Source organism: Vombatus ursinus, unplaced genomic scaffold (assembly GCF_900497805.2).
Source record: "Vombatus ursinus unplaced genomic scaffold, bare-nosed wombat genome assembly UNPS02014770.1, whole genome shotgun sequence".
NCBI lineage: Eukaryota > Metazoa > Chordata > Mammalia > Diprotodontia > Vombatidae > Vombatus > Vombatus ursinus.
The window spans coordinates 27801269-27817435 of record NW_020954548.1 but is presented as its reverse complement, the minus strand read 5'-3'; the positions used below and the strand labels follow the sequence as shown (position 1 = coordinate 27817435).

The 16167-nt window shown below is 39.8% G+C and overlaps 1 protein-coding gene across 1 annotated transcript in view; it reads right to left on the bottom strand.

Annotated features, from left to right (window-relative positions):
• LOC114043926 (histone-arginine methyltransferase CARM1-like) overlaps positions 1 to 16167 on the bottom strand; it is a 243762-nt gene that overhangs the window by 66353 nt on the left and 161242 nt on the right. Inside the window, exon 5 of the mRNA XM_027863178.1 lies at positions 13813 to 13923. Coding sequence (XP_027718979.1) covers positions 13813 to 13923 — 111 coding nt within the window. The remainder of the gene's footprint in view (positions 1 to 13812; positions 13924 to 16167) is intronic.

Here is a 16167-nt window from a genome sequence, read left to right as displayed (position 1 = left end):
CTTTCAAATTCATCTCAGGCCTCCCCACTCAGTCTTCTCTGCCTCATACTTCAGTCATAGCTGTGCAACAGTGAAAGAATCAATCATAATTAAAAGCCCTGGTTAATAATATTTATTCTGGGTACCAGAAACATCATATTGGCAACATTGGCAAAGCTAGGTAGACAGATCATGGCAAAATAGGATTCATCAAGTCTTCTGAATAGATAGGCTTCCTCTAATAATGGCTCATTGTTTCCTGAGGTATTTGTGGATTCTCCAAGGCTGAAGTCATGGAGCAAAAGCTCAGTCAGGATCTGTCAACCTGGAGAGTCTTTAAGTAGGGGCCCAGTGATGTCTGTCTGTCATTTGAGGATCACCTCTTCTAGACTTCATCATCTCTAGAAATTCATCATTCTGCAAGATGAAATCAATTCTGTAATTCACCACTTCTCAGATAATTTCCCACTGTGGCTTCAGGACTTTGTAATTCCTTCCCTTCTAACATTCCTTTTCAGCTTCTTTTTATAGGTTGCCTTCACCCATTAGATTTTGAGCTCCTTGAGAGCACAACCTGCCTTATGCCTTCCTTTGTATCTCCAGTGCTTAGCAGTGTCTGGCACATAGGAGGTGCTTAATAAATATTTATTGACTCTGATTCCCTCATTAGAATGTAAGCTTCTTGAGGGAAGGGACTGTTTTTTCTTTTTCTTTGTATGCCCAGTGCTCAGCATGGAGTAACCATATATGAATTATTAGTGATTATTGATTGAAGATATGAAGCAACCCATCTCCAAACACCTGATTTCATGATCCATAATCCCTTGGAGTTAGATCTCTGCTTTGGAGACCACTGCTGTCAGTCATTGGTTGTTCCCTGAAAACTCATGATAATGTTTAAGCAATGAAGTATAACTCTTTAATTCTGATTTTTTGCCTAATGATACTTCTTGCATTGAAAAAAAATCCTGAGGTCTTCAAATGATTCTTATATCCTTGGAATTTGGGGAGAATGTTTTAAGGAATGTGATTTTTTTTGTTTTCTTCAAAAAAAGAAAATCATATGATGACATTAAATACATTATATAAAGTGTCTTATATGTAGTTGGTACTTATTAAATGTTTTATAAATTGAACTGTAAATTTCTAGGTGCTTTATTGTCAGCATGTCAGTATGAAAAGATTTTAAAAAAGGATGTTACTTGTTCATTGGTCCAATAGCAGTGGCAGGAAAATTAATGTTTCTATACACATGTTCAGTTTGGAAGATGCTTCATTGTATTTATGATGTTTTAGAATGGGAGTATGTAGCTTAATTGGTGCTGACCACAAATCATCTTCTTCTCCCCATCCTGCACTATTCCTATCCATATTCTTCCCTAGATTCTCCATAGGGAATTTACCCAGTATGTTGAGTGTTTTCCTATAGGTCTTTTATATTTCATGGCTACAAATACAGTAATCAAGTTGTCCATCTCTTATTTTTCATTATTCCTCTGTATCTGGCATATCTTCTTTTCTAATCATTAATTTCCATGATATTATCTTTAATGCCACTTTTTGCGTGAGTTTGATAATATCCTGTATCATACTTGCACCTGCTATGCATCTCTTCTGTTGTCCTTTGAACTGTACACAACTTCTATTCTTTGGAAATTGGTGAGTTCCAAGATTCACAATAGTACATAATCACTGGGAGAACACATATTAAAAAGATGTGTTTTCATACTAGGGAACAACATGGGTTAGATTTAGAGCTAGGAAAGATCTTATAGGTCCTCAAGTCCAACCCTCTCATTTTACAGTTGAGAAAACTGAGGTCCAGAGAGGCTAAGTAATTTGTCTATGACCACACAGGTAGTAAGCAGAAGGGCTGGTATTTGAACCCATATCCTCCAACACCAAATCCAGTGCTGTGATCATACTATCTTTTAGGCTGGCCTTTTTTGGAGTAATCACGGATCTCATTGAAGAGAGATGATAATGTCCTGGGTCTAAATGAGACCTGCTAAAGACTTTAGCTTAAAACAGCCAAGGCTTCCCACTGTATTCAGGGACATCTCCAGTCATCTTGATCTATATCTCACCCCTGGACCCAGATAGCTCTGGAAGAGAAAGTGAAACTGGTGACTTTACACAGCCCTCCCTCACTTAAATTCAATTCACTTCCCTGATGTCACGGTACTCTTCAAGAATGAAGGACAAGTAACAACAATGATTCTAGTTCCTCTTTCTCTCACACTACACCATCTGATTTAGCAGTTTTGCCTCTAGAAAACACAGTTTTCTTCTTTGGTGGTAGTAGTGGAGAAAACAGTTCCCCATTTTTTTTATCTGAGTCATACACCTATGAAGGAGAGGGTTTGTGTCTAGGGAAGGGTCAAGAAGTAAGCAAACTTTAACTAAAAAGTTGTATGTATCTTACTGCTTGTTGCAATTTCTACCAGAGATTAAAGTCCAGGCATAAGGAGAGGGCCTCTCTAGCAGCTTCAAGCTGGGATGTCATGCCCTTATTTCTAAATCAACCTAAAGGGAAGTCTGTGTCAACTTACAAGTCATTTTACTGCCTGCCATGTGAACTCTCTCACTGATACTAAGAAACCACAGTAGTAAGTCAGCTTCAAGCTGTCACAACACCCAGGGAACACAAGCAGCATGAGAACTTCGTCAGAGAACTGGCCAAGCTTATTACAGCTGCCTGAGAGGAAGAGATTTTTTTCTTTGCAAGAAAGTCTTCATAGACAGCTGTTAGATTGGCTGAAGAATGGTGTGTATTTGAGTGCACGTACACACACACACACACACACACATACACACAGAGTCCAGACTTTTCTGGGTTTCTTAGATCATTAAAAAGTAACCCAGGTGAGAAAAATCAATGCATGGTTTCTGATAAAAGGACAGGACTGGAGACCACTCAGAACAATTGGTAAAATAACCAGCTTGATTCAGTAAACAAAAAAAAAAAAGTTAAAATCCACTGATTCATCTCCAGGCATTGCACGGATGAATCAACCAGCTCTTTGGGTATTATGCAGCCTTACCCCAAGTAACATATTCTACTTGGTTTTCCTCCTTGTGAAATTGAGCTAAGAGAAACATTTTCTTTACCATACACAGGCTAAAGAAGTGAAAATTGGGGGAGGGCAGGCAAAGATAATGTTAGGGTCAAGAGAACTGATGCATTTTAAAAGAGATTAGGAATCAACCATATACATGCTGTTTAGTATTTCTCACTAAGAGAGCACAACCAGGGCTTTCCTTGTCTTGCATCTTTAAATCACAGTCTTCTTCAACTACTAGCTTGTTTTGCCAAGAAAACTTGCAGCAATGTCCTACACAGACTAAAGTGGGACAAGCCTCAAGGCACAGCTCTATGTGTTCACCTTCCCTGCCCTCCCTTGCCCCAACAGGGACTGAATGTAGTCCTGGAAAGTCTCTAGAGGCATGTGGATTAAGGGAAGGCTCTATCTTCTGCAGTGAAATGATAAAATAAAGGTTGAGTGATTATGGGTAGAAGTGTCAGGATCAAGAAATTCCTTTGATTATAAGGATAGATACTGTAAAATAATGATAATTCACATTTCTATAACACTGTTACATAAATTATTCTACTCACAACACTCAATACTTTTCTATCTAAATATTCCTCTTTCCTCTAACTTCCCTATTTGTGTCAAGGACACCCACTATTCCATTTACCCGTTTTTTTTTATCTCAATGTTATCCTTAACTGTTCTTCTCCTCTTCCCATATCCAAAGAGTTGTCAAATTTTGTCAATTCTGCCACCACAACAACTTATGCATTTTTCCCCTTCTCTCCACTCAGTCACTATTCTATGTCAGGCCCTCATCATCCCCTGACTGGACTACTACAATAACATCCTGATTGGTCTCCCTGCCTCCAGTTTTTCCTCTCTCTTCTCCAAGTCCTATAAGCTGCCAAACTGATAGACTTATAACACAGGTCTGACTTTGTGCTTCCTGTGCTAAGAAACTTCAATGACTCTAGGATAAAATAAAAATGCCTTTATATTTGTTATTTAGAGCCCTTTATAATCTGGCCCAAAACTATCTTTCCAGATTGATTTCATGTTATACCCCCTAGCCCAATTGGTGTACTTGTGGTTTCTTGTCACTAACATTCTATCTCTCATCTCTGTGCCTTTTCAGTCAGCCCCCGTTTCTGGAATATTCTCCCTCCCTCACCTACACCTCTTAGAATCTCTAGCTCCCTTCAATATATACAGCTCAAGTGAGCTTCCTTGAGCTTGAGAAAGGCAGGAGAAGGAAGGGAGAAGTGGTCATTGTGTAAGTGGGAAGGTGCCCTCCCTGAGCCAGCTCCACTAATAAGCAGAGTTCGTGAGCTCTCAGTTCCTTCTCTTTCTAGTTGGGAATGATAGTGAGTTGGCTCAGAGTGAGTGTAAATAGAAATTGTTTCTGTTTTGGTCAGAAACCCTGAGGGTCTTCTCTTCCCAGATTTTTTTTTTTGAGTAGGTAAAAGAGGCCATTTGCTGCCTCATTTCTTACCTAGCCTTCATCACTGAATGGGTGTTGCCTCAGTCAAACTGAGACCTGGGAAAGATCTTAGCTTAAAAAAGCCAAGATCTCCCATTGCATCTGGGTCCATCTCCAGTCATCTTGATCTATGTCTTGCCACTGACCCAGATGGCACTCAAGAAGAGAATGAGGCTGGCAGTTTTGCACAGCCCTGCCTCACTTAAATCCAATTCACTTGCAAGTCAAGACATCACCTTCCTGATGTCATTTGTCCTCTTCCAGAATGAAGGACAAACAACAAATAAAAACACAGCTCAAGTATCCCTTCTTACCCAGGTCTTTCCTGATTTTCCCAGTTAGTGCTTTATTCTTAGAAATTACTTTGCATTTACTTTTTAGATAACTTGAACTTACTTATCTGCACAAATGTTGGGGTTCCCCAATAGTGATTTCTCACTTTTGTCTTTATATCCTCAATACCTAATCCTTAGTGCCTAGCACATGCTAGGCATTTAGTAAATAGTTAACTGGATTGAATTTTACAGGTGAGGAATCTGACACTCAGGCAACTTATTTGCTCCAGATTTTAGAGCTAGTTTGCAGTCAGAGTTGGAATTTGGACTAAGATTTCCTATTTCAAATTAAGCACTATTCTAAGCAAAACTATCCAGGTTATAGATCAGCCAATTTCCATGGTTAGGGGGTGGGCAAGATGGTGAAGGCCCCTCAGAACATTTATCAGTGCAATTGTAAGGTAGAAGCTGCTAGATGGGAGTCCCTTATTTCATTTTTGTCTTCCCATCCCTAGTATCTTACGTAGTGCATTGCAGATGGTGGATGATTCATATTTGTTGTTTCTTTGTAGGGGTTAGAGTTTGGCAGTCCAGTTTTGAAAGCTGGGTATAGTTAGCCAGAATGTTGACCATGGCCAGAGATGGGAGGATGAACTACAAAATTCCTTTGGGAAATAGAAACTTGAGAATATGCTTGCAAGGGGGTGTTTTATTTTATTTTATTTTAATTTTTTTTGTAGGCAATGAGGTTAAGTGACTTGCCCAAGGTCACACAGCTAGTCAGTGTCAAGTGTTAGAGGCTGGATTTGAACTCAGGTCCTTCTGACTCCAAGACCAGTGCTCTATCCACCAAGGGGGTGTTTTAACTTTAAATCCTGGAGGGGAAAGGAAGTAGAGTGTCCCCACCAGAAAGGTGTCCTTTTATCTTGGCTGGTATTCACACAACTCCTCCTTTAACTGGGACAATAAAATACTGGGCTTCCCACTTAATGGTTAAAATAAACTATGCTGGGAATGGGATCCCAAAAGAAGGAGGAGAAATTAGAAGAAAAAAGGGTGGGATAAAAGTTTTTATAACAATAGCTAGCATTTACAGGGCCCTTTAAGATTTACAACCCACTTTATCAGTATGATCTCATTTGCTTTTCATAACAACTGTGAGGAAAATATGATTATTGTCTCCAAATTTACAGAAGAACAGACTTAAAAAGGTTTGGTGACTTGTTCAGGGCAACACAAGCAGTAAGTATACAATGCAGGTTTGAACCTAGGCTTTCTGGCTCCCAGTCCAATATTCTATACACTATAACACAAGGGAAGAAGTCAAGGTGTAAGTATTGGTGAGGGATTTCAATGCAGCTTGACAGGATATTTTAGGGAAATCATTATGCAAGGGAGATTAGGAATCAAAATAAAATACTGTTTTTGGGTCATCTTAATTACAGCAACTCAGCAGGCAGTTAAAGATCATGTTAGGAGTGTTTCCTAATTTAAGGAGAGGAAAAGACCAGAGAAAGGAGAATGTTTTGGCATCAGCATCCAGCTACACTTGAGTGGTGATCTAAAGTGTCCTCTGTTGCTCTTCTAGTATATAACCTCTCCCTGGGAGGCAGCCTAGTATAGTAAAAGAGCACTGAATTTAGAGTCATGGTATCTGAATTGGAATACTGGCTTGGGCAACATTCAATACCTTGGGCAAGCCACTGAACTTTTCTCCTTTGATCTTATGACTTCTGAGCTGCTCCAAGAGTCTCTTCACACTTTACACCAGGCAACAATTGAGATAGATAAAGAAAGGATCACAATGTTTATATCCAACACAATTTAGGGTTCAAGGAAAAAGTATCCATAGGAATGTCCAAAAAGACCTTTTCTATAGGTGATCTAATTGCAATGTGCCCTTAGAAATGGTGCCACTTTGAGACCAGCTGCTAGATCCTCATCACTGGTGCTCAACTTGATAGGACACCCAAGCTTTACCTTTCTAAAATTCATGTTCTGCTGGTATATATAGAATGAGATGAATGAGGCCTCCCCGAGCCTCTCTAGAAGATGAACTGGGTGCTAAATAGAAGCCGTAAGAATGTTGAATTTTACATTCTTCTCCAAAACAGCTTTCCCTCAACATTAATCATGGTGCCATATCCCTGAAGGGATTTTCTCCCTGTAATGGACGACACATAAATGAACCCATATATTCCGCTTGGCCTATTTTAAATAATGCCTCTGACAATCCCACCACCAGCTGGATTCTCCAATGTAGGCAGGCTTTCCTCATGCATGGCAGGCTTGTCTTCCTGTTTATTCAAGTGCTTTACATAAATTTCCTGGAGCACAGGAAGGCTGCTTTGCTCCCTATTCCTTGATGAACTGTCTAGAGAAACCGGTATTTCAATTTGAAGATTCAGTTCTGCATAAAGCAATTGTTTACTCCAGGCCCTGTTTTGTAAATGCTATGAATGCTTAGATTGCTAGAATTCTAGATTGCTTCCTTAAATTCATCCACCTGCCAGGGGTGGGCAGATGGTGGTGGCCCTGGCTCCTTCTCCCTGTTTCCTCACCATTTGTTCTGTTAGAACCTTAGCTTCACTGTCAGCAGTTGACATGAAGGTGAAGGGTATGCATGTGCCAGATGCTAACAGCTGCTCAGCAGAAGCCTAAGGAATATGGGATAAGGGCAGTGGGAGAAAGGAACAAGGGATATATTTAGAGAAAAGGAGAAAAACTGGCACAGCAATATCAACTTTGACCTTGATTCCATGAGCTCTTGCTGAAAATTTGTATAACTGCAAATTAGTGAACTCAGGTCTCCAAAAACATTAGAACAAGACTATGAGATGCTGGGTTTCTGGCCAAGAAAAACCCCCCACCAAAAACATGCAAATATGACCTCATCTGTCAAATGCATTTGCCCTGTAAAACTCTCAAGTGTGTTTTTCAGGTAATATGTGTATCATAGTTATCTGTGCTCACCTTATCTCCCTCTGAGTCTGTGAGCTCTAAGTACAGGAATCTTTTCTTACCAAAGCTTTGTATTATTCCAGTAATACACAGTAGTGGCTTTACAAATGCATGTTTTAGAGTGTCAACCAAGTATTACATGCTTTTGGGTACTGTTATTTTCTGTCATCAATACCTGTTACATATCTCCCTAATTTAAGGAGAGGAAAAGAGCAGAGAAGGGAGAATGTTTCAGCATCCATGCTGTACTTCAGTGGTACTCTAAAGCATCTTCTCTCTGATGCTTTCAGGAGGCAGCCTGGTGCAGTAAAAGTTCACTGAATTTAGTCATGGAACCTGAATTGGAATCCTGGCTTGGGGAGGGTTTAATGCCTTGGGCCAGCCACTTCACTTGTCTCCTTTGATCTTCTGACTTACGACTTGTGTGGTGAATAATATGGAATGTAAGCTTCTTAGGGACAAGAGTTATTTTTCAGTTTGTTCCTAATATCTAGCATAGCCCCTTGGCCATCGTTGGTGCTTTAAAGGTGTCTGACAGGTTGTACTGGATTGGACTGGGAGAGAACATTGAGCTGATTAAAAACAATTTCTCTAGGTAATTAATTAGGTTATTTAAGCCTTCCTGAAAGGTATTAAATAGTATTTGATGGTAAATTAATGGTTAGTTTAGCACAGTGAAAAGAGCACTGGGTTTGGAGTTAGATAAGTAGGACTGGAGCTCAGGAGAGAAGTTAGGACTGAGTATATAAATTAGATCTAGGAATTATCTGCAAGGAAATAGTAACCGAACCCATGGAGGCTACCAAGATTGATAGGGGGAGAAAATATATAGAGAAAAGAGTGGAGGGCCCTTACTGAAATGATAATAATAATAATAATAACAACAACAACAATAATGATCGGTAGCATTTATATAGTGCCTACAATGTGCCAGGCACCATGCTAAATAGTTTAAAAAATACCTCATTTGATCCTCACAGCAACCCTGAAAGGGAGGTGCTTTTATTATTCTCATTTTGCAGTTGAGGAAACTGAGTCCATCAGAAGTCATTGAGGAAACTGAGTCCATCAGAGGTCAATGACTTGATCAGAGTCACACAGTTAGTAAGTGTCTGAGGCCAAATTTGAACTCAGATCTTCCTGAATCCAGGCCTAGCACTCTATTCACTGAACTATCTAGGGGTATACCCACTTACTACCTTTTCCTGCCTTACATTATTACAATATAATCACTTGGAACAAGTCATTTCATTTTTTAGGCCTCAGTTTCTTTATCTATAAAATAAAGAAAACAGGTGGTATAGTCTCTATGGCTTCCTTCCAGAGCTAACATAAAATGTTATGTATATTAAAGGAATGGATATAAAAGAAAGGCAACCATAGAGAGCGAGAGGGACAGCAGCAATAACAGAGATGGGAGGCCCACAGTAGTTCAGCCTGGCTGAAGCACCATGGCCTTTCCCTGGGAGAGGGAAGGTCTGTGCCACTTCACCCTCACTGCTTTAGGCCTCGTGGCCTCAAGAAATGAGCTTGAGGTTTTGGCTTGTTTCATTTGCTCTTTTCAGTTTTGGGAAGAGGCAGAGACAATGGAGTCCTCAGACCTGGGAGCTTCAGCCATGGTGACTTGGGAGGCACAATTCAAGGCTAGAGGTTATTAGCCCAGCAGGGAAGGCCCTGACAAGCACGAGTGCTTCTGTGCCAGTACAAGGGGGCTTTGGAATTTGAACTTGGTGGAACCATGCTATTTAGTGGGAACAGAGCTAAAACAGACCAGACCTGCAAAGGATAAAACCCAACATGGAGCAACAGTACACAAAGGTAGAAAATACAGTTACAAAAAACCTAACTTCATCCTTTGGTCTCCAAGTTTACCAAATTTATGTATTAAATTTGTAGCTGCTGCAAATAGTATTCAGGTCAAAAGTAGCAGCGTTTTCCCAACAAAGGAATCAATGGGACTGTGCAGAGACTGTGCAGAGAATAGCCATATATTAGAAAGAGAGAAAAAGTCTGGGATTCCAAAAGCTGGAAAGGGGCCACACTCATTTCCTACCCAAACTCTGAGGCTCAGTTCAAGTGCCACTCCTACCTCCTCTATACAGCTTCCCCTGGTCAATGACAGCACACATTAAAAGGCTGGGCTATATATAGTCCACAAGAAAAGTTGAATTTGGTATAATTTGAAGATATTCATATTCAGTTTCATTAGCACATATGAGACTGGTACAAGAAGGAGAATTCAGATGATAAGTTTTGATTAGAATCCAGAGACTGTTTATCATTGCTAAATTGGCCCGTTTCTTTCCTGTTGTAATTTTATCTTTTTTTTAACGAAGCCTCCAGGGGAAAAAAAATTAAATGTCAGCTGGTTCAATTTTCACCTAAAAATACGTAGTATCTGTAGTTGTGATGCCTGCAGATCCAAGATGGCATCCTTTGAGGGGACAACCTCTCACCCCCCCCATTTTGATGGGCTCTGGGTCAGCCCTCCCTTCATACCTCACTGCTAGTTTTGGGAATTTCTATACTTCTTTTCTGGCAATAAACTCAAATCCTATAAAATGGATGTTGTTTGAGGAAAGTGGGCAAGTATGTGAGTGCACCATGAACCAATGAATAATACTAATGCAAACTAAAAAATGCTTCAGATTAAGCTCTAGAGGCATCAGCTTATTGTCAACTCCCCTCTGCAAATTCAACTGATCTCTATTGAGTATCTGTTCCAGGTAAAATACTGTATTAGTGAAGGTCCAGAGGCAAGACAGCACAAGGCATATTAATGAGTAAGGGAGGAGGTTTATAGGATCACAGGATCATAGATGAACAGCTGCAAGGGATCTCAGAGTCCATCTAATCCAAATCCTTTTATTTTACAGAGTAGAAAATTGAGGCCCACAGTAGTTCAGCCTGGCTGAAGCACCATGGCCTTTCCCTGGGAGAGGGAAGGTCTGTGCCACTTCACCCTCACTGCTTTAGGCCTCGTGGCCTCAAGAAATGAGCTTGAGGTTTTGGCTTGTTTCATTTGCTCTTTTCAGTTTTAGGAAGAAGCAGAGACAATGGAGTCCTCAGACCTGGGAGCTTCAGCCATGGTGACTTGGGAGGCACAATTCAAGGCTAGAGGTTGTTATTAGCCCAGCAGGGAAGGCCCTGACAAGCACGAGTGCTTCTGTGCCAGTGCAAGGGGGCTTTGGAATTTGAACTTGGTGGAACCATGCTATTTAGGAACTGAGTTAATCTGTGAACCTAATTTTCCTCCCTGTGCCAGAGTCTGAGGTATTTTAAGGTACAAGGTAGGGATTATGCTTCTGTGCCTCCTCCCCAATGTTTTTGTGTTTGTTCTCACTATACCTTTGAAGTAAACATTCCTTTGTAAAAGCTAATTTGACTGTTAAATGAAACTGGGGCACAAGGCAGGCCCAAAATTAGGGGAGCAGAATTGGTGGGGGCTTGAGTCAATGGCAGAGAAACTGGATGTTTTCTCCCAATGCCATTAAGGGCACGGAAGACCAGAATAAATCAAAGAGAGCAAGAGAACTCACAACTGGGGGGATGAGGGAAAGCTTCATAAGGAAGTAGTGTCTGAACTGAGGCTGAAGGAATACAAAGTCTCTGTGAGGCTGAAACAAAGGAGTGCATTCCAGGCATGGGAGTTTAGTTGTACCAGTGCTTAGCGAGGAGAGATAAGATGCTGGGCTTAGGGACAGTGACATCAGCCAGTCAAATAATAATAATAATAATGATAATGATAATGATAATAATAATAATAATAATAATAATAATAATAATAATAATAATAATAGCACCTAATTCCTAGGGTTGTTGTAAGGATTAAATGAGATGATATTTGTAAAGTGTTTAGCACAATGCCTGGCACATAGTTGTACTTAATAAATACTTGTTTCCTTCCGGCTTTATTTTGACTTATACTGCATGGTTGATGACCATATTGAGATGGGATGGGGCTCATGTTCAGCACTTTCTCCTACCCCTCCCTTTCTGATAGCATTCTGGGCCTTCAATTCAATTCAATTCAACAAACATTTAAGTGCCTACTATTCTTAGGAACTATGTCAAGTGCTAGGTGCACAAAGACAAAAAATACAGCAATCCGTACCTTAATATATTCATATCCTACTGGGGTAGGAGAGAATATATTGAGACAAGAAAATATAAAACTTAAACAAAATAAACTTTTTTTGGTTAAGGAAATGGAGGAAAGCATTAACAACTAGAGAAACCAGGAAAGCCTCATAGGAGGTGGTACTTGAACTGAGCTATGAAGGGAGCTAGGAGTCATAGAAGGCAGGCGTGAGGAGGAAAAGCATTCTCTAGGCATGGGGCACAGCCTGCACAAAGGCATGGCAGAGAGAACTAAACATTGTATTTGTGGAATATCTACTTTCTAATCAAATGGATCTCTATTTGAGCATGTAAAGAGAAAGGCAGAGTCTCAAAAGATAAGCTGAAGACAGATTGTGATAGGTTTTCAGTGTTAAATAGTAAAGTTTGTGCTTTATGCTAGAGGAAAAAGAAAGCCACGGAAGTTCCTTGAGCAGCAGCGACATTCAGATTATGCTTTGGGAAGACGACTTTTGCGGTTGTATTGAAGATGGGTTGGAAAAGGGAGTGAGTGACTGGACACAATTTGGAATCTATTGATATGATCTAGGTGAGAGGCGAGGAGTGCCTGAATGAGACTGGTAGGCATATAAGTGAAGAGAAGAGGATGGATATGAGACATGTTGGATTGGTAGAGTCAGTAAGATTTGTTGACTATCTATGGGACTTTCAAGGGGAAGTATATTAAGTAAAGGTAATAGATAGACTGCAGAAATAAATTGGCTGGGAATTGCATGTTTGCAGGCAAACTCAAGGAGAGCTTGAAAACGATCATACGACTAAATAGTAAGCACTTATTCACCACTCCTCTAAAGGAACTTGACCCTAATGTCATTATAATAAAAACTGGATCTGGTCAGGGGAACGAAGTGGGCTAAAGGGGATAGGGCAGAGGAGGGGATGAAGAGGCACCTGTCTGTGCTAGTGGGCAATGTTGAATTGTTTTAGGGGTCTGCACAAGGATCAACAGTGAGTCGAGCTCAAGGATCTCAAAGACCCACTGCCTCGGCGAGTGGCACACTGAGTGGAAAATGCCAAGAGGGTAAGAAAAGATGACTTGGTTAAGCATTCTGGTTATGGCATGTTCTGGGGGCCATAACCACAGGAGGCAGTGAGGACTAACAATTTTGTATTGAAAACAAAGCATCTTCTATTGGGCTTTGAAATCTGAAAGGCATCTTCAAGCATGAATACTAGCTTTTTACTGAATTAGTGTCAGGCAAATTAAGTCCCTATGTGTAGACTGAGCACAAATGATCCTTAAGTGAATTAGAATATTTCAAATCAATGATACACATAAGTGAAAGGCAGACTGTTTTTGTGAGTCGGGACGACTTGAGTCTAGTCCTGTTACTAACACATCTTAGCTATGTGATCTGAGGCATGTGGCTTAACTTGACACTACCCTCAAGTACCTTCATAAGACTATTAATGTTACAGAGCAGTTGTTAACTTTTACCTTACAGAAATCTTAGTATAAGTGCATAGAAAGCTAAACTTGATGTCAGGAATACCTGGGTTCAAAGTCCATCTCAGATACTGTGTTGGTAGAGGGAGCTTTCTTATAGGAAGTCCCCTACACCCATCAAATCACAAACTCAGATGAATACCAAACCAAACTCACTATGGAGCACAACTGTGAGAAATGAAAGTATTTAGGATTCTCATCCTGTTTTATTATTTAAAGAATGAGAAGGAACCCTTTCATTAGTTGAATTAGAAGAGGGTTTCTTTATAATTTTGTTGCATTTACTTTGTAACCATGGATAAATGATTTTCATGTTCATTGTACAAATGAAACAGAGATGCCTACTGGAAAAGGGCCAGCTGGAAGCCTCAGGGCTTGGTGTCCAAGTCCCTCGTTATTCTAGCTACTATGTGGCTGTTAGGACTAGCTACCCCGCACAAGGTACTCTAGAACCTTCGAAGCCTTGGCCCCAAAGTGAATGAATGTGCTTACCTCGGCATATTGGGCTACGGCACTGGCTTCAACAGCATATACTTTCTTGGCTCCAGCTTGGACAGCAAAGAAGGAAAGAATTCCAGATCCACAGCCAACATCTAGAACCACCTTAAATAAGAGGGGAAGACAGAGGGAAATGGGGGGAAGGAAGATGTAATAAGATGCCTACAAGTAAATAATTATTACTTAAAGGTATTTTTATATTTGGTTTCTTTTCAGGATTTCCATAGCACAACAACAATCACAACTCACATTTATAAGCTTTGAAAGTTTATTAAGTATTTTTCTTATAGAAACCTCATGCTTTAGTAAACAGAACACTAGACTTGATATCAGGAATAATAATAATAATAATAATAGTAATAATAATAATAATAGCTAGCATTTATATAGCACTTTGAAGTTTACAAAAGCACTTTGCAAATATTCTCATTTTATCCTCAAAACAACATTGGGAGTAGGTGTGATGATTATCTCCATTTTACAGATGGGAAAACTAAGGCTGAGGGAGGTTAAATGACTTGCTCAAGGTCACAGAGCTAGAGGTTGGATTTGAATTCAAGTCTTCTTGACTGTAGGTCCAGTGCTCTAACCATTGTACCACCTAGCTGTCAGGAAGGCCTGGGATCAAGTCCTACCTTAGACATTTTATTAATTGTGTTACTCTGGGTAAGTCACTTAACTTCTCTGTAACTCAGTTTCTTCATCTGTAAGATGAGGGGTTTGGATTTGATAGGTTCTAAGGTCCCTTCCAGGTCTAAATATGTGATCCGATAAGATTAGGAGAATATTATCTCCATAATATAAATGAGGAAAGCAAAGCTCTTAGGATGAAGTAACCAATCCAAGAAAAGTAAGGGCTCCTTGAAGAGCTAATCTTTTCCCCTAAAATTTATTGGTTTCAATAACAAGCAAATTCCTGAATAATCTACAGGAAAAGGAAATCGAGATCCCCTTTCTTTTTCTTCCTTCAGAAAGCTCTGCTGCTGGTGGGTACTAATTTTCATCTGGAGGGAGGGGGCTTGCCTATTTTATTTATGCCACATCCCTTCTCCTTCCCCCTACTCCTATTAGGACTATAGCAAAACCTCTCCACTTCTGTGCAAAGTCAAGGACGCCTCACAATTCTCACTCTGACATGGGTGTACACTTATATGTGGCCATGAAACCTCAACCACTTTGATGTTCTTATTCACGCCTTAGATTTCTAACATGGAATGCACCATTTTATAACTATAAGAACTACACATATGCAAGAAACATAAGTAAGCAGAATTCATGATGATGTAAACAGAGCCCTATGGAGTTTCAGTTGAATTAAAAAAATAAAATGAAAGTTTTCTCATGTTTTTGATATCCCTCTTTCCCTCTGTTCTCCCTGTATGTATACTACCAATCTAAGAAAAGGCTTTTTAATTTTCCTTCTCAAAATAGCATTAAATAATTCTTTGCCCTCTTTCCTATTAAAAATATTAACTAATGGTCATGAGGAGTCAACTTGGTTAAATGGAAAATATGCTAGATTTGAAGACTGAGTTCTAATCCTGACCATGCCATTTACCATCTGGGTAACCTTGGGCAAGGTTACTTAACATCTGTGGGCCTTAGTTTCCTCATCTGTAAAACAGGGAGGATGGACCAAACTGGAAGGCCAAATACAGGTACCTTTGCCTGGTGCTAAGAATAGTTTTTATATTTTTAAATGCAATTAAACTTGATTTAAAAGATGTAAAAAAACATTTTTAGTTCATGGGGCAGTAGTAATTTGCAAAACCCTGGCCTAGATGATCTAATAAGGTCCCTTTCCAGCTCTAAAGTCTATGATGATCTAAAGTAGATATCTTTGGCAGCATTAAAACTTTAGAAATTGCTTAGATGAAGGAATGAATATAACTTACAAGTCTATAAATTATAATAGAGCTGACAGCTCAGGTTGAGATTCTGTTTCAGCAGTAATGTAGGAGCTTTGGTCCATTAACCATAGGACTCAGAGCATGAAGGAAGCTTAGAGATTATAAAGTCCAACCCTTTCTTCTACAGGTTAGAAAACTGAGGCACAGAGAAGATAAGCAATTTGCTAAAGTTTCAGAGGCTGGTCTAGACTGTGTCTCATTTGGTTATTTTATTTCACTTCGTGGACTCTTTCCTCTTTTCAGATAGCTGTTTTGATGTTTCTAGGACTGATACTGGGCAGGGTGCACTACTCTGACATTCATTTCTTTGGACTGAAAAGTTCTTGTTTCAAGATACAAGGTTAACCACAGAGGGAGTGATTTGTTTGGGAGAAATGGCTAAAATTTTTCATCTCTCTCTCTCTCTCTCTCTCTCTCTCTCTCTCTCTCTCTCTCTCTC